Here is a 21,334-nt window from a genome sequence, read left to right on the forward strand (position 1 = left end):
GTTCCCTTTTTCCCTCTCCCCTGGCAGTGCTGGTGTGGCTTTGGGATGCTCTGTGAGCCCCCTTTGCCTGCAAAATGAGGGAGGAAAACTGCAGGAAGGAAGAGTTTTTGAGTTTTCTGTCACAGGGCATCCCCTTCCCAGCGTTTGAGGGATGAACTCTCTGCAGTGGCACATCTTGATGAGCCTCCACTTAATGAATGCACCGGGATGTTTGAGCCTGAAGCATTCCTTCCATCTTCTCTGGCCCTGGTGCTTCTTTCAAACCAGATGAACTCGGAGATGAAAAAATGCAAAACAAGTCTTTGAAATCAAAGCTTCTTAAGTTTAAAGCGCTGCAGAAGTCGGGCTGGATTGCAAGATAGGTCTGTGTCTGCAAACCCCCCCTGCCCGAGAAGTCTGCCATGTGAGTAATTTCTGCCTATTAAAAATCTAAAATTAACCCCTGGGATGACACCCCATGTTAAAACTGGAGACCAAATTTATCTTTTTCTGAGGCACTGAGTGTTTAATCTCTCCAGACTCTCTCCCTGGAGACACAGCTCGGCAATTTATAGCAGATCTGAGAGTCTTTTGAACTTGGGGCTCAGGCAACTCTTCTTGGCTAAATGTCCAGTTTCACATCTGAGGGGCTTTTAACTGGGAGTGTGTGAAAACAAACTCGGATTTATCCATCCCCAACCCAAAAGGGCAGGAGTTCAGGACCACTTCAGAGGGCTTTTTAGTCCTGATTATGGGTTTGAAGGCCAAATTGTGCTGCAAGCCTGTAGGCTAAGGTGGTGCAGGGGTGGCGTGAGAAGTGGTTGTGATAATGATGTGTGAGGCTGGCGAGGCTGCAAGGGCTGAATCCCGTGTGTCATCCCACAGGGGGCTTTGCTGTGGAACAAAAGATGTCATGGCCAAGCCCAAGAGAGGGATGTTGGGCAGCACTGAGCAGGGCAGACCATATGTACCAGAGGGTTAAAGGCTGGACTTGATGTTGGAGGTCTTCTCCAGCATAAATGGTTCTGTACCTATCCTGGACTTCATTTTGTTGGCCTGGTGGTTGGTTTCCTTCCTTGTGCTGCCCTTGGCTCTTCCATCTGTACAAACACTCCATGTCCAGAAAAGCCTCTGACGCTCCGAGGTGCTCGTGCTGGGGGATGTCAGCCCTCCAAAATGTTCTTTCGGGAGAAAAAGCAGAACTCTACAGCTCAGTCAATTCAAGATGTGCAGGACAGGAATCCCAGGGTGCAGGACAAAGCAGGACATGCTGTGCTCTGCGTTCTGCTGGGGCTTCCTTTCCTGTTAAGTGACTTCCCAGGAGGAAGCCATGACCCACTCGGTGCTCCCTCTTTTGTGTGGAGGAGTTAAGTTTGCAGCACAAAACCAGCCTGGCTCGGCAGAATCACTGCCCTGAGTGCACCATAAAAACCCATTTGCTAAATGGTGGCTCTCCTGGTGGTTTTTGCAGAGTGCCTGTCCCTAAGGAGAAAAACTCTTCTCCTGTCCTGGGGGGTCTTTTTGGATGTAAGCAAAGTCCACTTTGACAAATTCAAGATGTTTTGTAGAGCGTGGCCTCGCTGCAAACTGCATTAAAGTGCAGTTTCCTGCTGAAATTACCCTGGTCACCATCCCAGGAGCAGGGATCTGTGTGCCAGGATGGAGTGGGCAGGGGGTCCCTGTCTCTTCAGGCCACCTCTGTGCCCTGTGTTTTGTGCTGATGGGCAACCCGTGGCCCTGGATGTTGGGGGGGGTCACAGGGGTTTTACATGCCCAGGGTCCCCATCCCTGGAAAAAAGTGAGGGAGCCAAACTGTTGGTTCCTACCACTAGAAAAAAAACCCAGTCTTGGGTTGTCTGAGAACCTCCTGGTTTCCCTTGGAGACCTCACCAAGAGGGAAATAACCAGCTGGCTTTTGTTTGGCTCCAGCTGGAGGAGGGAAGTGCCAGGAGAGGTGGGTGAGGACCCATCCAGAGGCAGGGCTGTCACCAGCAGTGGTGGTGTGGCCCCGGTGTCCTTTGCCCTTGAGGAGATGAGGGAAAGGCTTGTCCTGGGTTTGGGTGCTGAGGTTTTGGGAGTGGGGGGAGCTACAGGGGTTGGTGGCTTCTGGGAGAAGCTGCTGGAAGCTTCCCCTGGCTCCAAAATGGAACCAGCTGAGCCCAGGAAGAAGGGAGGGGTGGGGGGGGAAAGGTGCTTTTAAGATTTGGTTTTTACTTCTAATTGCCCCACTCTGATTTAATTGGTCATAAATGAACTCATTTCCCTAAGTCAGGTCTGGTTTTGCCCGTGACAGGAACTGGTGAGTGATCCCTCCCTGCCCCGATCTCGACCCAGGAGCCTTTTGTTGTATTTTCTCTTGCCAAGCTGAGGAGGGGAGTGAGAAAGCTGCTTAGGTGGGCACCTGGAATCCAGTCAGGGTCAACCCCAAATCCCTTCTCCAAGGTCAGCTTAGTGCTGTGCTGTTGGGCTACAGAAATTGAGGCAAATCCAGAGAGCTGTTCTGAATTATTGATATTTGAATATTGAATTTGAAGATGAATTAGCTGCAGGGGCTTTTCTGCAGAGTACTTTTGTCCACACCTGCTTAGGTTTCTTTGGATCTAGAAAACATTTTGGGAGAGATCACCCAGACTGCTTTTCTTTGACACCTCAAAGTCTACTATGGATAGAAAGTGTTTCTGATTGGAAATTAGGAAGCAATTCTTGGCTGTGAGGGTAGAGAGACCCTGGCACAGGTTGCCCAGAGAAGCCGTGGCTGCCCCTGGATCTGTGGAAGTGTCCAAGGCCAGGTTGGATGGGGCTTGGAGCAACCTGGGCTAGTGGAAGGTGTCCCTGCCCATGGCAGGGGTTGGAATGAGATGATCTTTAGGGTCCCTTCCAACCCAGTTCACTCTCTGATTCTGTGATATACATGTTTAAAAGCAGCAGATGCTTTTACTTCCTGTGCCTTTGGCTCAGCTCAGAGAGCTGAAAGCCTTGAGAGGAGGCTCCAAGGGCCTCCTGCCTCCTCCCATCCCAGCTACTGCAGTATTTCCAGGAATTACATGTGAGCAGAATGTGTTTGTGTTGGGAATATTGTGACACTCGGAAGTGACAGCCTTAATTGGCATCTGCCTTATAGACAAACTTGTTTTTGCAATAAACAACAGCATTTCTCATGCAGAGCTCTTAACTTCTTTTATTTTTATTATTATTATTCCCCTCCCCATCCTCATGAGCAGGAAGATTAAGCTGGATGTGCTGTTCTCAGCTGTAGATTTCTTCCCTGATGCTCCTGGTAGGAAAACCTCTGTCCAAGCAACAGTTGTCCTCTGTGGGCAATAAAGGAACAGGGATGGGGGTGTTGAGCTTATCCAAGAATGGAATGAGCCACAGGGCATTGAGAAGAGGAGGAAAAATCATCCAGATGCACTGCTGGGACTGAAGGCACCTAAATTTTGCTCCTGTTATCCTATTCCTCTCTTGAACTTGGGCTTTATCTCTGTCTCAATCTCCTCCAAACCTTTTTTCTGGGAAGCTTGGGGATAAGGGGGAGCCCATGCAGGACCTGGGGTGCTTCCTTAGGAGATGCTGAAAGGACGAGCTGCTTTTGGGTGCTCCCATCTGCTCCTGTGGCTTTGTTTCTGCTGCCCCTGGGGCTGTCCTGGGACAGGGGGAACTGCTGGAAGCCGGGGTGAAGTGCAGTGGTGTCCCTGGCCAGGGCTTGGCAGCACAAACAGATTCCCTGGATGGCTGAGCCAGGAAGCTGCCGAGCGAGCGCTTCCCCTCGGAGCTCCTTCCGGGCCTTCCTGCATGGAATGCCAGCCCTTTCCCCTCCACATTTTGAGGACCTGTGCACCACAGCCCCGTATAACTGTTGCAGCATCGGTCCAGCCTTGGGCTGCTGTGGTGGAGAGGGGAAAAAGCCCCTCTGGGTTAGGATGGAGCAGCAGGAAAGGTGGTGATGAGGTGCTGGAGGGGCCCCGTGGCCTTGCTCTGCCTCCCCCAGTTGGGGTGGGGATGGCAGGGCTGGTAACAAGGACTGATTTTTTTGGAGGGTGAGGCTGGAGACAAGGCTGGAAATAGGAAATCTGCTTAGTTTGTGTCTCCCTGCCTCCCCCTTGGGAAGAGAGGCTCTGTGGAGCAGATGGAAGGTTTGTCCAAGTGTGAGTTGGCTCTTGCTGCTTCCAAAGTCACAGCTGGTGTGACTGAAGGTGTCTCTCATTTTCTGTTTTGTTTGAGTTGGTGGGTCAGGTGGTAGGGAGTGCAGTTAGGGATGAGGCATCTCTGCCCTGCAGAGCTCCAGAGTGGATGAAAGGAGGAGGTGGAGGGATTTGGGAATACCCTGGATAGCTCCAGAGCTGGCTGGCCCCTGCAGCATCACTCACACTCCTGGTTCAGGTGCACAGGCAGCAGCCCAAGTTGGCCATGGCTGGGATCCCCAGCTCTCAGAAGTCTGGACTGGCCAGGAGCTGTTCATGAAAAGTACTTGGAACCCACCCAAAAATTGCTGGTCTCAAACTTATGGAGAGCTTCCAGCTCTGAGGAGCTGGCTCCGAGGGATGCAGGAGGAAAAGGGTTGCTTTCCCATTTCCCTGTGCCAATAAACTGTGTTCCAAGACTGTAATAGTATTAAGAGGAGGTTTTGGCAGCCTTGGGATCTCCTGGCTATTGGGGGCTACCTGGTCATCTCGGGTATCCCCAGCCACTTCCCAGGATTCCAGTACCCATCTCACCCTGGCAGTGGGAATGCCACCCTGAGGGCGGTGTTTGCTCAGAGAATATGAAAATCCTGGCTGTAAAGTGTACGAATTTTACAGGCTGGGGGGGATTTTTCGTTCTCATGTCCTGATCCTGTTCCCAATCATCCTGTTTTCAGGGGTGGTTGATTGAAAGGACGTCTGTGTGTCTGTCCCTGTAGAAGGGAAGCCTTTACCTGCTTCAAAACACCTCAGCTGCTTCCCCCAGAGCTCCCTGTCCTGTTCCTCCGGGCTGCCATGCTTTGTGCCTCCCAGAAAACAAAAAAACCTCTTCCAGATGGCTGAAATCACTGCGGAAATCCCCTCCCTTTGCAGGAGCAGAGGTGCTAATTGCTTCACCAAGCACCAAACCTTTGGAAACGTTTTGTGTTGGCCACAAGTATTCCGCCAGGATAATGACCGGGCAATTATTTAACTTCTACTTAGTTTTGTGGCGCTCTGCTTAATCAACTCTGTCTTCTTTAAACTGTGCTCCAGCGTCATTACTGGGGCATGATTTACACAGGGAAGTGCAACATAAACTTGTGTTATGGAGCCAAATTTGCTTAACCTCCCTAAAATAGCCTGTCAGGGTTGTGTTCCTCCAGGCCACTGTTTAATTCTGTTTGTGCTGCTGAAGATCTCGATGGGTGTGTATGATCTGATCTTCCTTGGATTTAGGGTCCTCTGGTTACTGGAAGCGCAGGGAGAAGTTTTCTGGCTTACCCAGACAAATCATGGGAATAATAGAAAGTTATGCCCAACCTGCAAAAGGTCATGAGGGAAAAGACTGAAGAATGTGGACAAGATGGGGAGGAAGACAAAATATGTAGATTTTTTTTTTCTCTTAAAAATCTAGCAAAAGATAACTGTTATTGTGCCACAATGTGGATGTCACTGCTGCAGGATTTTTGGAGGTGCTGAAATGCAGGTGAAGGCAGAGGGTGGGTCCTGTGCTGCAGAGACCCAACCTTAACTCCCCAAATCCTTGGTCTCCAACCTTGGAGGATGCCCTAGGAAGCCTCCCTGTAGACTAGGCTGGTACTAAAGCTCTGGTCAGGGTATCTGCTGGGAGGTGTTATCCAATCCAGGTTATTAAACTGGATGCAGATTTACTGGTCAGTGGAAGGAGCTGTTTTTAAGCCCTGGTGATGCCCTTTCCCCCCCACCATTCCCGTGCCCAGCAGTTCCTGTTGTGTCCAAAGGTAATGTGCTGATGGCACCAGTGCTCCAGGCCTTCGCTTTCCCTGCAGAACCCAAACCTCAGTGGGATGTTTGTGTGGGATTTGTGGCCAGGAACACTCACTCTGGGTGGATGTTGCAAGGAGATGGGCTGAGCCTTGAGCTGTCTGCATCCTGCCCTCTTCCTGCCCTTACTGAGCTGTTCCTTCTGTTTTCACAGGCCTTGCTAAACTCTTTCCTCATAGTTTCTGTTGCTCTCTGATGATCACAACCCTTCTTGCAGGGGAAGTGCACCAGGTGAACCTCTTAATCTTTCACAAAGCCAGATAATAACCTTGAACCCAGCCAGGATGGTGCCCTCAGCACTCCAGAATGTTTTGTGTGATGGGGATGTTGGTACTTGATGATTTCAACCCTTTTAATGAGCGAGGCTGGATGGAGTCTCGTGACCCAACCCACACCAGGTCTGGGCAGGGATGACTTTGATAGAGACTGAAATCAGCTGCAAGTTGTGCCAAACTGCTCTGGGCTGGAGGAGGTACCTTGGGCAATAAGGGATGAAACTTGGAATTGCTCTGGAGCTGTCAGGTCTCACCTTGCTTGGGGTACAGTTTGAATCGCAGAATATTCTGAGTTGAAAGGATCTCCCAAGGATCATCCAAGTCCAATCCCTGGTCCTGCACAGGACACCCCAAAAATGCCCCCATGTGCCCTGAGGGTGTTGTGCAAACACTTCTGGAACCCTGGCAGGCTGACCCTGAATTGGTTTTTGGTATTGAAACAGAACCAACCTGTCTGTGGTGAGCACAGAAATCCCTTCTCCACTCTGCTGCTGGGAATTGGAAAACAGGGATGTGATGTCCAGACAGGTTACCTGGGGAGAGTTAATGGTGATGAAGACACAGAAAAGTGGGTGAGAAGCTCAGGGCAAATCCTCAGTGAGGATTTCTTGCTAAAACTAACACGAGCACTTGATTTATCGGTGTGGACTGAGATGGAATATCTCCATCCTAATCTGCTGAGTGCTGAATGCCTGTATCCCAAGGAGGTGAGAAGCTCTGGGGGGATTTTATTACTCAACTAATGTTCTTGCATTGTTTTAGGGAATAACATTTAATATACTTAGGGAAGAACATAGAATATACTTAATGCTTGATATAATGTACAACATGAGGACTTGGAGTGTTTGTGTATAAAGGCAAATATATCAAGTGTCCCAGGCCAGGTTGGATGGGGCTTGGAGCAACCTGGGCTAGTGGAAGGTGTCCCTGCCCATGGCAGGGGGTGGAATGAGATGGTCTTTTAATATCCCTTCCAACCCAAACCAGTCTGTGATTCTCTGAAATACACTTGTAGGAGTTTTTTATGAAGTGGTTTTTGTGAATTATCATATTTGGTACCTGGGAGGGGGATGGAAGGTCAACCTTTTCCTGCTCTGCAGGAGGGTTGCTCCAGAAAAGGCATCACTCTTTCCTAAGGTACCTCTCCTTCCCTAAAGCTTAGACCTGTGTGGAGTTACAGTAAACCTGATCCCTGGGGGATCCCTCCTCTCAGCAGCATCAGGCATTAGCTGGTGGAACAATATCACCTCTGACCCCAGTTCTGGCTACTTATCTGGTTCCCAGCAGGCTTCAGTGTTCAGAGACAAAATGATCTGAGCCTGGTGCTGTCTTGGGCAGAGAAAACGCTGTGAATGGAGGAGTTGTTTCTAGCTCTGGAACTAAAATGTTTCCGAAATCAAACTTATCCAGCTTATCAGGGTGTAAAAATACTCTGATGTGGGAACAGGAATCGCAGGCCAGTCTGAGCTGGATCGAGCTGCCTCTCCTTCCTATCAGTCTGTTGGAGTTTCTCTGACATTAGAGGTTTTCAGAGGATTTAAAATGCATGACTTTTCTCTCTTTTTTTTTTTTTTTCCTCCATTGGTGATGAAGCAAAGCCCTTGGACTACCAAGAGTGTTTGGTTTCATTTTAGAGGCCAAATGTTTGTAGTGGGTGTTAAACCCCACTGCAAGGGAGTGCACTGGCTTATTCCCTTTGTCAGAGAAACCCCTTGTCAGAGAAACCCCTAGTTCTGGTTTTCTGGTGCCGAGAGCTCAGAAATTATATCAAGGCTCCTTCTCCAAGCCCATCCTTGTGGATATTTCAAACTGCTCGAGCTCTTGTGGATGTGGACCACCCAGAAAAAAAAAAAAAAAGTAAGGACATAATGTAATGAAGGAATTATGCTCCTGACAGGCTTTGCTCTCTTCGGGTGTAATGACTTGCCACATCCTAGGACTTGAGGCTTGGGAAAAGGGCAGGGCATGTGGGAGCTCCCCAGAGAAGGAAATTAAACTCGAGTTTACTCTCTGCTTTAATGCCAGTCATTTCTACCTACTTCCTCAGGATTCCTAGCCAGGAGCCAGCCTGTCTGTGAGAGGAAAACCACCTGAATGGGTGGGAGCGTGCCAGCACTTCTGTAGGTGGCTCTTTGAAGTCTCCTCATTACCTTCAGCCTGGGACACCCAAAAAATAAAACCCAGAAGTGAAGGACAGGGAAGGGGGGGTGGTAGGTGTTGTAACAGCAGCAGAACAGGATCTGCAGCCTTGGATGCCCAAGTGAAGGACTCTGAATTGCAGCTCTCCAAAGCGGCAAATCACGGTTGGGTTTGGCCAGTTTGGTGTTTGGAACTTGGTTCTGCTCGCTGGGGGAAGAGCCAACAAGAGGGCTTGGAAACATTTCCTGTAGTTCTGTAACCTCCAGGGGAGAGTGAGGGAAGGGGAGTATGGATAGGGTATCTAAAAACTGAATAAAAATTAAGTGATGGAGTCTTGGAGATACTAAATTGAAACTCTTAAACTTGACTGGGTACTCTGTGGATTTAATGTTCTGAGGCCGGTTGTGCCCTCTCGCATCTGTAGGAGTTGAAACTATATCTGGATGGGTTGAAAATTCTTCTCTAGGTAAGAATCTCTTCCCAAAGAGCTTGTCTGTGGATCTGGCCAGGGTTATACAGCTGTGTGCAGCTGCAGTGTTTCAGAAATTAATCTCACACTGAGTATCTTGCATCCCCTTTGCATGTGGGGATCTTTCCTGTGGCAAGGAAGTAATTTTATGTTATGGCACAGGATTTGAGAGTAAGACACTGAGTTCTTGTTTTTCTTCCAACTCTCTTCTATTAAAAAAGAATAAAACCCACCCCAAAAAACCCCAACCCTTGTTTGTTATATGGCAACCTTTGTGGTTTTCCACTTTGTGCAGGAAGAATAATCTCCCAGGAGAGGATGAGGAGACTTCAGTCTAACTGGATTAATATTGGAAAGCTTTCCTGCTAGGCAGTCAAAATTACCTTGCACTGGTCCTTTCCAGTTCCTCTGCCTCATGGCAGTAAAACATGGCAAAATCTCCTGGTCTGCCTGGAATTTTTCACAGAACAGTTTCTCCTTGAATCCTTTGTAGACTGGTAGATGACTTCAGGCTTCTTGCTTGGGTACCAGATGCTTAAAAGTTTCCCTTTCTAGCTCTTAGAGACTAAAAAGGAAGATACAAGACTCCAGATCCCTCTGAAACAGTTTTTCCTGTCTACAAAGGGTTGCAGAAAGCAGATCTAATCACCTCACAGTTGGTCTAGATCATTGTAGGTCCCTTTCTAGTGAAAATATTCTACTAATTCAAGAATATTCTACTAACTTGAGAACTTGTCCAACTGTTGATTCTTTCTTCCCTCCCATGGAAACTGGAGGTGTGTGGCTGGTGTTAAAGAGGGAGGGAGAAAACACTGCTTTCAGACTTCCCTTTGTCCCTGTTCAGGGGGAGTTGATAAACCTCGTGGCACCAATAATCTGTGGCATTTAATGCAAAAATATAATTATACAGGTACTGAACTGCTTCATAATGGCATCCAGGGCTTTATTCATCCAGTTCTCCAGGTGGTGGGAATGCTGCTGGTCCAAACCAGTTTTAAGAGCAAGTGGTGGGCTAATAACATGAAAAGAGCTTAGTTTTGGTTAACCTGGCAGTAGGAGAGTAACTCAGTTCCACTAATTTTCACTGTCCCTTGTTTCAGAGAGCAGGTGTCTCCTTAAAATTTAGGTTGTTTTGAGGGGATGGGCTTTGAAACCTGAGCAGGTGTGGCATCCCATGGGTTTGTGGAGACCCTCTGCTCATGGTGGACCCCCAGAGAAGGGCAATGGCCCTTCCCCAAGAGGACCTGACCAGGGATGCTGCATTTCTCACGCTCAATTAACTCTTTGACTGCTTGGAGCTGACATTATTTCCTGAAATGCCTCTTTCACTGTGTCCTCTCAGCAAATATCCAGTTCTGATCCCAGTCTGCTGTGTCAGAGTTAGAGGTGGGAAGTTGTAATGGCTTTTCCTTGGATGCACAGTGCATCCCTGCCACTTGTCCCCTCTGTCCCATTCACTGGGCACTTCAAGGAGAGAAAAACAAGAGGCTTTTCATGGAACTCAGAGTTGAACAAGCACAGCCAATCTGTTCTAGCAGCAAGCTGGGCTTTGAAGCTGCTTGTGGAACTTGAGGGGCTCTTTTTTTTTTTTTCTCCTCTTCTGGGTTTGTGTCTTTGCTGCCAGCAATTGTATGTGCTCAGTGAGATGAAAGTCATCATCCCAGAGTGTGAAGAATCTTCACAACCGCATCCCAGATCCCTTTTTTGTGTTAAAAGTGGGAGTTTTAGCCTGTCTGGAAACTGTTTAGAGCTGCTCCTGACTCGCAGCTCCTCTGTGCTGGGAGTCCTCGTGGACCTGCCGCCGAGTCAATTAAAATCTACTCTTTGCCTGGAAAAATGTTGGTCTTTGTTAGGCTTGGTTTTGTCTTTGCTGCTTCCCCTGTGGTTTTGGTTGGGATGAAACTTCTCTGCTGCCCGGTGCCCTCATCTTGAAGGTTTCAGGTAAATATTTATGTCTGTGGATGTCGTGATGTGACTGCATGTGTTGGGCAAGGGGCCTCTGCGAGTGTGCACAGCTGGGATTTAAGGTTATTCCTCATGCTGCATCTTCAGATGTTGCTGAGTGTTCCTGTTTTCTATCTGCTGCTCTCAGTTGTGTAATTCCTTATTGCACTATTACATGACATCATCTGGGGCTGCTGCTCTGTGCTTTGAGCTTCATAACATCTTCAGCTGAGTCTTGGGTAAGGAGTGTAATTTATTACTAAATCCATTAGAGTCCTGAAAATAAATAAACACCATGCTAAATCCCCATCACCAGCACGTTGCCTCCAGCAGCAGTGAAAATATTCACATTGGGTCTCTGCTGACTGTTGGAGAGGGGCTGGATGGCTGGAGTACTTACTGAGGGTTTTTTCCCCCCACACCCCCTTTAAATTGTACTCTTGCACAAAAAGGGGCTGGCAAGTGTGTTCTCTACTGGAATCAACAATCTCTGAATGCTCTGAGGCTAAACTGAGGCTGAAGTCAGCTATTCAGCTGTGGCTCTGTGCAAATCCATTGTGTTTATCTCTGCCCGAGAGATGTGCTCGTTAGGCAGCAGGACTTTTTGTGTGGCTGTAACATCACTTAAGGGGAGGCTTTTCCCATGATTTTACCCACACAGGAACCAAAGCAAAGGAAAATCGTCTTCTGCTGAATGTCAGCTCTTAGGTGACTTCAGTGGCTGGGTTTCAGCAATCCCACTGTGCTGGAGTGGAAGGGCAGCTCTGATCTCTGCACTCTGAGCAGGGACAGGACCCAGGGAATGGCTGGAGCTGTGCCAGGGCAGGTTTAGGTTGGATATTGGGAACAGGTTCTTCCCCCAGAGGCTGGTTGGGCACTGACCAGGCTCCCCAGGGCAGTGGGCACAGCCCCAAGGCTGCCAGAGCTCTGGGAGGGTTTGGAGAACACTCTCAGGGACAGGTTGGGATTGTTGGGGTGTCCTGGGCAGGGCCAAGAGCTGGACTTTGATCCTTGTGGTTCTCTTCCAACTTTTGGGATATTCCGTGATTCTGTCTTATGCTGTGTCCTGTAATGATGTGTCAGATCTCAGGATGTGCTGGCAGGAGGGAGAGGCAGCCTGGGCTCTCTGGTCCTTGGCTGAGTGTGGCTGCAGGGTCCAGGGACCTGTGTGACACAGCCCCTGTGTCCTGTTACTGAGCCATGAAATGGGGATGTGCTTTGACAAGCTTCACAGAGAGATCCCCTGTCTGTAGCAACAGAAAGGTGAACTGACCCTCAGGTATTGATGTGTCAGGGTAGAACCTAAGCTGCTGGTTGGGAGATGGATTTTCAATCCCACACTCCCTTACAAATAACTTTTTTCCTTGGTATCAAAATAACCCCAAGCATTGTGCCTTCAAACTCTGGGTAAGATTTTGCCCTCAGATGGACTGTGCTCAGGAGACAGAGTCCAGAGGAGGCCCTGGAGATGCTGCCAGGGCTGGAGCCCCTCTGCTCTGGAGCCAGGCTGGGAGAGCTGGGGGGGTTCCCCTGGAGAAGAGAAGGCTCCAGGGAGAGCTGAGAGCCCCTTGCAGGGCCTAAAGGGGCTCCAGGAGAGCTGGAGAGGGACTGGGGACAAGGCATGGAGGGACAGGACAAGGGGGAATGGCTTCCCACTGCCAGAGGGCAGGGCTAGATGGGATATTGGGAAGGAATTGTTGGCTGGGAGGGTGGGAAGGTCCTGGCCCAGGTTGGGCAGAGAAGCTGTGGCTGCCCCTGGATCCCTGGAAGTGTCCAAGGCCAGGTTAGATGGGGCGTGGACCAACCTGGTCTAGTGGAAGGTGTCCCTGCCCATGGCAGGGGGTGGGACTGGATGATATTTAAGGTCCCCTCCAACCCAAACCATTCTGTGATTCCATGATCCTCTCCAAGGTGTAGTTCCCTCTGTGGCTCCTTTCCAAGAAAGGCAATGGTTGAGTGGGAGTTGCTCCCCTTCTTTGCTTGCAAGGGGCCCTTCAGCACCTCCTGGATGTGAGAGCATCTTTGTTGCAAGAAAGTAAATCCTGTTTTGGGGCCTGGAGAGGGGGCTGTGTTTAGGGTAAGGGCTGTGGGGTGAACACACAGGGTGGTTGAGCCCTCAGTCCTGTTTGCATCTCCCTGCTCTCGCTGGTGGCAGCACAAGTTGGCTGCGTGGTCCTGGCCTAATAAAATCTGTGTGCTGCCATGACTTTGGCCAGGGATTTTCTGCCTCTGGCTCTGGCAGAGCAAGCTGGAGACTGGCTGCCTTCCCTGAGTCCTGCCACTGCCAGGAGGAAATCACCATCTGGGTGCAATCTGCATCTAAAGGAGCCTGACCTTCCCAGCAGCTCTTGGTTGAACATCAGCACTGGCCCTTGCTGGCTCCTTTCCTTGCTCAGGAAAAAGAATCTACAGGAGGGAGACAAAGGAATAGGTATTCATGTACCTCTTCATCAAATATAACTCATTTTTCCTTTTGTGGGATGTGACTCTCCCCTTTTTGGTTGTGAGAATGAGCAAGGAGAAGCAAAATATTCTTTGCCTTAAAGCATCAGGCTGCTGGGTCAGCTCCTTGTGTTGCTGCCTCTTAATCTCCCCTGACCCCCCCCTTTTATTAAATGGATTGTTGTGTCTTTTCCTGGAGTTGTTTTGTGACTGTTTGAGGTCCTCTCTCTCTTATTTGGATGAGCTTCTCAGGTGGGGGGAACCCTAGAAGATTTGACTCTTAGAGGAGGGCTTGAGATTTGCTTCCTTCCATCTGGAGGAGCCAGTGCTGTGCTGTGTAATATTTATTTGTGTCCTCGGGCTGCAGGACAGGCACCGAAAAGATGACGACAGTTGCTAAACTCACCCCAAAGTCTCAACCCGCAGTACTGAAACTGAGCTCACTAGTTACCCCCTGGCCTCTAAACTTCATTTCTTTGACCCTTAAAAGCCAACCTGGTGCCTCAAACCACCCTGGGTCTCCTCAGAGCAGCTTGAAATGCGTTTCCTGAAACGGGATCCTCAGCGCTGCCCTTGGGACCGGTGGGAATTCAGCTCCAGGGGTGAAGCCGGAGAGCACTTGAAGCGAACGGTGGTGGGATAAACACTTAAAACGCCTCCTAAAGGGCAGGAACTCCAAGGCAGGTGTTCCCTGGGGGTTCCCAGCAGGTCGCTGCTCCCTCTGCTGTGCTGCCTGTTGCAGCGTCCTGCAGGTGATGGATGGCACGGAGCAGGATGCACAACAGGAGCCGGGAAGTTGAACTGATGTTTCCCTTGAGTGGGAAGTGTGGGGGGGATTTGAGGAATTCATGGTTAAACCCGAATAAAACTACTCAGACAGCAGGTATGTAGTACTTAATATTTTTTTTTTTTTTATTATTTTGATCCCCTAAGCAACTTCTTTGCTTTTGTTTAAAGTCTTGGCTGTGTCACAGGCATGGGAGTCCGAGTGCTGCTTCCTGAGGACTGGGATAAGGGTTTCTCTGCAATGCTTGGGTCCACCTAGTGTTACTTTCTGGGTCCAGACTCCTGCAGCCTCCCATGTGAGCCCACCAGAAAAATCAGAGTCCTGGCAAAAGCATCCTGCTAAAAAGCAAATACACCTGGCATCTGTCCCTGGCTTGGAGGGAGCCCAAGTATCTTCTGCTTGGATACTCGGCTGATCCTGCTGGACCAGGCAATCAGGTCCTGTATGATCTGGTTGTGAAGACAAGCAAAAATCCACTTCCCGCTGGTTTCCAGCCACAAACCAGCCTGGCTACAAAGGGCTGCTTAATGCCAACCAGTCAGTCAGTAAGGGAGGAAAATGAACTTCTGCCTGGGAGGGAGCCTGTCTTTGTGCATCGAGTTAGGAACCTGCTGGAGGGGAATGAGGCTCCTCAGAAGCTGATGGGCTCAGGGAAGGGTGTAACTCCTGCTCCATGGATCCAGCTGCCTCTGGGGGACTGTGCTTAGCTGTGACAGTGGACAGTGTTTGCAAAGAGCAGGTCTGGAGACGCTGGGATAGACCAGAGAGCGCCAGACAAGGAGGTATTTGATGTCCTCTCTGGTGCCTGGAATCATTTCAGATAAGCTGATACCCTCCAGAAAGCTGGACTGCTGGTGGGGCTAAAATTTCCAGCATGGGACACCTGCTATAATAACTTATAATAATGGGGAAATATGGTTTGATGTATGAAAGGGAATTAATATGGGGCCCAGTTTTTCACTCTGTGCCGGTAGGATGTAGGTCTGGAAGGAGTCTCAAAACTCCTGGAAGAGACTTAAGCCCTGTAAAGTCATCTTTGCATGTTCTCCTGTGTATTCCATACTCTTCTCCTTCCTGCTCATCTTCCAGGAGGAGCTGGCAAGGTCACCACTGGGAGAGACTGGGCTCCCAGTCACCTGTAGCTGGATGCCACGTGTTCAAGGAGTTAAATGTGGTATTAAATGCCTGCAGTTTAAACCATTAAACCAAGGATTCAGTTCCACAATGTCTGCACCTTCCAAAACAGCATAACTGGATTAAACCCAAATCTCCCCACTCTTTTTCTTGTTTTGGGTGATGTCCTGGTTTTGACTGGGATAGAGTTAATTTGTTTTTCTCAGTACCTGGTACAGTGCTGTGTTTTGGATTTGGTATCAGAATAATGTTGGAATAATAGCTTAAGACTTGAAATTTTGGCAGGGGGTTTCTCACCTCTGGTTAAAATGGTGTTAAATGCTTTTCTAGGTGGTTTGATGGGTTTTTTTGGGCAGGTTGTGGGATTTTGTTGTTGTTTTCGTGGTGTTGGTTTTTGTGTTTTTTTTTTTTTGTTGTTGTTTTTTTTTTTTTTTTTTTTTGTGGTTTTTGTTTTTTTTCCCCTGGATGTGGTTTGCTGATTTAGAGGATTGGGAAGGTTCACTCTGAATATGCTGTCTTGACACCAAGATCTGTAGCAATCAATAGCCAAGATGTCTGTAAGATTTCTTTAAATCTCCTTCACTCCTCATTTACAAATATCCAAATTTTGTGGATTCTCCATCCCTGGAAGTGTTTAAAACCAGGTTGGATGAGCAACCTGACCTAGTGAATGGCATCCCTAAGCATGACAGGGAGGTGGAACAAGATGGTCTTTAAGGTCTCTTCCAACCCAAGCCATTCTGATTCCAAGATTGTTTGCTGGGGCTGGATCAGCTCAGACCCTTCTGGAGGAAAGATCAGGAAACAGAGAAACAAAACAATCTAATGTTTATGGTATAAGAACTTTAGAAATGTGCCTGTTTTTTCCTAAAGCGAAGGCTGCAGATTGGGAACCATCCCTGTGCACCTGATTTTCAAGCTTTGTTGTTGTTGCTGCCTGGTTTTGTAAAGAACCTCAAGGTTCATCACTTGTGCTGTGCCCCAGGGGTGTTTATTTTGACCCCCAGCAGGCTGGATTTGGATGGAAAAGTGCCTATGTCAGGTTATTTCAGAGCAATTTTTGAAGGGGCAGAGAAGAACAGTTGGGATGATGGGACCTCATGGTGTTCATGAATATACTTGATGAGAGAAGCCAGATTTCTCAGAGTAATGCTTTTTCCCTGAAGTTTTGAGTATCATCTTGCCTGGTGATGCTCCTTGCATCCCTGGAAAAGGGAAAACTGATTTATTTCTTTTTTAATTGAAGGGAAGAGCCTCAATACAGGGAGTGTTGTAACAAGATGAGGAGTGACGGTTTTAAACTGAAGGAGGGTCGATTTAGATAAGATATAAGGAAGAGGGGAGTTCCCAAGAAGTGTGGTCCTGGCACAGGTTGCCCAGAGAAGCTGTGGATGTGCCATCCCTGGAAGTGTCCAAGGCCAGGTTGAAGCAACCTGGGATAGCAGAAGGTGAGCCTGCCCATGGCAGGGGGTGGAACGAGATGATCTTCAAGGTCGGCTTCCAACCCATTATATAAAAAACTTTACAGAACCCCGCCTGCATCCCCCCTCGGAGGGGTCTGCGGGTGGAGAACTGTCCCCAAATGTCCCCGTTGTGTGACCCCGCCCGGTGTGTGCGGCGGGGCCGGGCCGCGGGCGGGCTTTAGGACCCAGCGGGGTGTGTGTGTGTGACACCGCTCGTCCCTTCCCCTTCCAGCCGCGCTCCCGACACGGGACTTTTTCTCCAGGGCTTTATTTTTTTTTTTTCCTCCCCCTTCGAAGGGTTTGGGGGAGGAGCCGATTTGTCTCTCTCTTATCTTTTTTTTTAAGTAATTAATTTATTTATTTTTTTAATCTTTGGCGGGGAAAATAAATGAAGAAGTAGCCCCCCCCCCCCCGGGATGGAGCGGACGGGCTGAGCGGAGCGGCCATGGCAGCGCGGCAGGTGTTCCTCCTCCAGCCCTGCGGTGAGGGACAGCGGCGACACGGGGGGGACAACACACAGGGGGGGACACCAGTGTGGCCGCCAGCTTTTGCGGGGTGTCCCCGTCCCTGCTCCTGCTCCCCCCCCCCGCTTTGCTCCGCCTGTTGCATCGGGAGCGGGATGCGGCGGGCAGGGTGGGCTGGAGGGCGGTGGGGAGGCATCCCGCTGTCCTGCTTTCCCTTTCTTGGGATTGGGGGTGGAAAAAAACCCAAAACCGTAAGGAATGTTCGCTTTGTGTCGTTGCTGAAGGTTTTTGCTGGTGGTGGCGGCGTGACACCCCCTCCAAACCTGGTTCCTCGGTCCCAGGAGCTCCCTCGCTGCCCCTGCGATGGGACGGGAGAACCGGGGGGATGGAGGAGCGGTGGGAGCTTCGGGGCTGGATGTTCTGGGGGTGCTTTATCCCCCGCTTGGGCTTGTTTACACCCAAAAAGGGGTGGAGGGCACGCTGCGGTGTTCGGCTCCGCTCCGGTGCTCGCGGATGCGGTTGCTGCCTGACTGTGTTGGTGTAAAAACCGCAGTAAAAAAGGAGAAAAGAAAAAAAAAAAAAGAGAAAAAGTGAAACTTCACGTCTCGGGCTGAACTCGTGTGAAGAGTTTAGGTGCGTTGGGGAAGACCTCAGCAATGAGTTTATTCGAAATGTGGTTGGAGGGTGGGTTTTAATGCGCTTGGAAACTCTCTGATTTACGATGAACTTTAAAAGTTCTTTTCCGCGGTGCCTCCCCCCCCCGCCTTGCCAAAGGAAGCGCTTCCTTAACCGGCATGGCCGCGGCAGCGCCGGGTGACACTCGGTTCGGTGACAGGGACTCGGGGTCGCGTAGGAAAAGGTTTTTGTTCTGGACCCGAAGTAACTGTAGGTGGCACAGCAGCTTTGCCGAGCGGGAGGCTGTCCTGGAACAGCTCCCGTGGATCTGTTCTTCTCGGCGAGGATCGCGCCTTCGGATCTCTTCCCTCCTCAGTTTAACGGGAAAGTTTTGCTTTGGGTCGGTTCTTCCTTAAAGCTTTGCTTTGCCGCTTTTTCGCGTCTGTGACGGTTGTTCTCGCTCCTGAGTGCTGATGGTGCCACTGGCTGTCCAGCAGCAATGTAAAATCGTGGAATGGTTTGGGTTGGAAGGGACCCTAAAGACCGTCTCATTCCATCCCCCTGCCATGAGCAGGGACACCTTCCACTAGCCCAGGTTGTTCCAAGCCCTGTCCAACCTGACCTTGGACACTTGCAGAGATGGGGCAGCCACAGCTTCTCTGTGCAAATATGCATGTGAACAATCTCCAGGGAATATATACCTTAAGTTGTTTCAATATTTGCAGGACTTTCTTGTGGATTTGCAGTAGGTGTGAGTGTAGCCTTGTCTCTCCTCTGCCAACTTCCTGCCCCTCAAGTGCTGGAGCTGAAGCAACTCCTTGAACCCGGGATTTCACCCTTCTCACCTGGGTCGCTGTCGTTGGTTTTGCGGCTGCTTTTTTGGGAGGCTGGGAGGGAGGAGCGATGTAACCCTCCAGTCCTGTCTGCACGGCGACCTCAGTCATTGCTACCCCCCCGTGAGCCGCCGCTTCCCTGCTATAATCGGGACGCGTTGGCTAACCCAGCTCAGTCAGGGTCCTCTAGTTTGGAGACGTCTGTGGCTTTTGAACAGTTGCCGCTCTGTGAGGATGATGGACCGCAGAGGAAGTTCCTCTCGGGCTCTCCTGGTGTTCCCTGGCACTTGGAATGCTTCAGCTTGTTTAAATAAACGCACACAGAAAAACGCGAGTTGGGGTTTTTAAGCGGAGCCCTCGCTTCACTCACCCTGTGGCATGAGATCTCTCTGTATAAACTCGTAGTGCCTTGACTTCTAGTAAAGCTGTAGTAAATCATTTAAGGCTGTAAACAGTTATTAAAACAAGATTTAGCTCCGTGTTGAGTCAGTGTGAAAGCAAAGATGTCTTCGGGTTTAAAAGCAAAAGGATCCACAATGAAAGTCTTCTGTATTGGCCTAAGGAAAAGTATCAGTGAGGAGCTGGATATTTCAGCACAAGGGAGCTGAGGTAAGAGGTCAGATTTTAGCTGAAAAGTTGGAATTTAATCCATAATTATCAGACAGCCCGGTGCTGTTTAATTTGCTTGTTTGTTCTTGAGCTTGGTATTTCTTGCAGAAGGGCCCGAGGTAAGAATTAGAGTCAAGGTTGAGTTCTAGTTGCCAAGTTGGAATTTAATCCAGAGCTATCAGGCTTAACCTGGTGCTGTTTTATTTGCCTGTATAAGACAAGCCTCAAATTTTGTCCTCGCAGAACTGTGGTGATGCTCTTCATGGGTACCTTATGTCTAAAGACAGGTACTAAATCGCATTACCTTGCAGAAAACTGTTTGTTTTGGTGGTTTTTTAGAAATTCTAATACCGTGTCTCTGGGAAGCCACAGTCGTTGCTGCCCAAAAACCTTTCTATAGTTGTAGGTCTGGGTGGCACTTGAGTTATCCCCTTTTAATGAGAAACCACTTCTGGAAAAGTCCTGTTCCCTTATGTAGGATTGCTCTGGGAGTAAACAACACTCGGGACACTTTAATGACTCATCGTCATGAAACCGTCATCTACCCTCTAAATATGCAAATCCCTGCCAAGCACCCCAGCAGACATCCAGCATGTGTTAAATCCTCCTTACCTTTGCAGCCAGCGCGGTGCTTTCGCCTCCAAAGCTGGGTGGGGAGCCTGCTGTGAAGGATACAGTGTGGTTAAAAACTGGGAATGCTGAGGCAATTCCTCAAAGCCTATCCTAATTGGGGTCTGAGATCATAAAGTCTGCCAAGCAGCTCCTTCAGGAGTTTGTGCTGGGACCTGGTGACGCTGAAAAACTCTTAGGTGTTTTTTTTTTTTTTCCCCTTTAATTTTACTGCAGTATAACTTTCTAAATATGATCAGGGCTAAGCTCCCCATAAAGCCTTTCTGCAGAGCACGGTGACATGCTGGCCCAGAGCAGAGCACTGCGGGCTCCTGCATCTGTCAGTGCTGGCTTTGATATCAAAGAGCTTTGCTGTCACTTAGAACTCCATGGGTTTTGCTCTTCCCTCTTTCTAAATTCATCCCTGGCTCCGACTTGCAATTAAAACCAGCAGTGCTGAGGACTTCAATCTTCCTCTGTTGCTGAAGAAAGGTCTGCAAGCTCTGATGAACCAGTGGGAGCTGTGATTTGGGTAAGGAGCAGAGGGAAGAGTCCAGTTTCAGTCCTCAGAGATGCCCTGCTGAAAAACTGCAAGAAGATGGGGAGAAAAGTATGAAAACCTGGCCACTAGAGTGGGCAACACCGACTCTTTTTTTTGTGCTGGGTGAGAACTTTTCTTCCCCACACGTGTTTTTGGGTTCCCCAGATTTGAAAGGCCTGAAGCAAGTGGCAGCAAGAAAGGCTTGTGGGGCTGTGGCTGCCCTGGGGGCATCCCGTGGCGAGATGGATTTGAGCAGTGTTAATGTGGGCTGTGGTAGGGGGAAAACTCAGATTTGGACCTGGTGGAGAGAAGATCTCAGCTGGTTGATGGATGGTTGAGATGGTTTGGAGCTGGGCAACCTCTGTCTCAGGGTGTACAGTGAGGGTTGGAGTGAGTTATCACTGGGTGCTCCCCACTCCTGGGGGGCACAGGGGTGGAAATTAGGAGGATGGGGGGCTGAGGATGAGGTGACCTTCATCCCCTTGTGGTGCTGGCACCCTGCTGCCACGTGGGCTCGTCCCCCTGGGAAAAGACACCCCAGGGCATGCAGTGTCAGGCTCCAGGTTTATTCTCCTTTTCCTCTCTCCCGCTGCCATCTCCTTTTCCAGGAGTTAAACGCCTCTTCCCCCTGCTCCGAGCCTAATTGCGTCCCCGGGGCTTAACACGCGTGTGTTTGTTTTATTCAACGTGTTGGCTGTTCCCACCGGAACAGCCTGATTTTTTTTTTTCTCTTTTTTTTTTTTTTTGGGATTGGGCTTTTTTTTTTTTTTTTCCTTTTTTTTGCTTATTGTGCACAACAAGCTCCTGCACAAGATATTCGCTGGGGGGGGGTGGTGGGGGGGAGGAGGAACTGTAGTAATGCCAATACTCCTTGAATATTATAAACCTGGCTTATCAGCCCGACGCAGAGCTGGAATTTGTCTCTTCCTGTGCTGCATCTCTGCTTTCTGAGAGGGGCGTTTAAATACAGGCTGGAGACGCTGCTTTTCCAGTGAGCTCTGCTGGGCTGTGACAGCAGCAGCGGGGCTGCTCCGGAGGCTTTATTTTGTATTTTATCTTTTTTTT

General features: G+C 49.5%; 1 protein-coding gene across 2 annotated transcripts in view; it reads left to right on the forward strand.

The window, feature by feature from the left end:
- The window catches only part of SLC4A11 (solute carrier family 4 member 11), a 123,428-nt gene that overhangs the window by 7,053 nt on the left and 95,041 nt on the right, over nucleotides 1-21,334 (forward strand). Inside the window, exon 1 of one of the 2 annotated variants that reach the window (XM_027705562.1) lies at nucleotides 16,999-17,080. The exons of the other annotated variant lie outside the window; for it this stretch is intronic. Within the exon in view, the coding sequence (XP_027561363.1) occupies nucleotides 17,044-17,080 (37 nt within the window). The 5' untranslated portion in view covers nucleotides 16,999-17,043. Of the gene's footprint in view, nucleotides 1-16,998; nucleotides 17,081-21,334 lie in introns of those variants that run through there. 2 annotated transcript variants of the gene reach the window in all.

Source organism: Neopelma chrysocephalum, unplaced genomic scaffold (genome assembly GCF_003984885.1).
Source record: "Neopelma chrysocephalum unplaced genomic scaffold, ASM398488v2 Primary Assembly neopelma1_345, whole genome shotgun sequence".
Taxonomy (NCBI): Eukaryota; Metazoa; Chordata; class Aves; order Passeriformes; family Pipridae; genus Neopelma; species Neopelma chrysocephalum.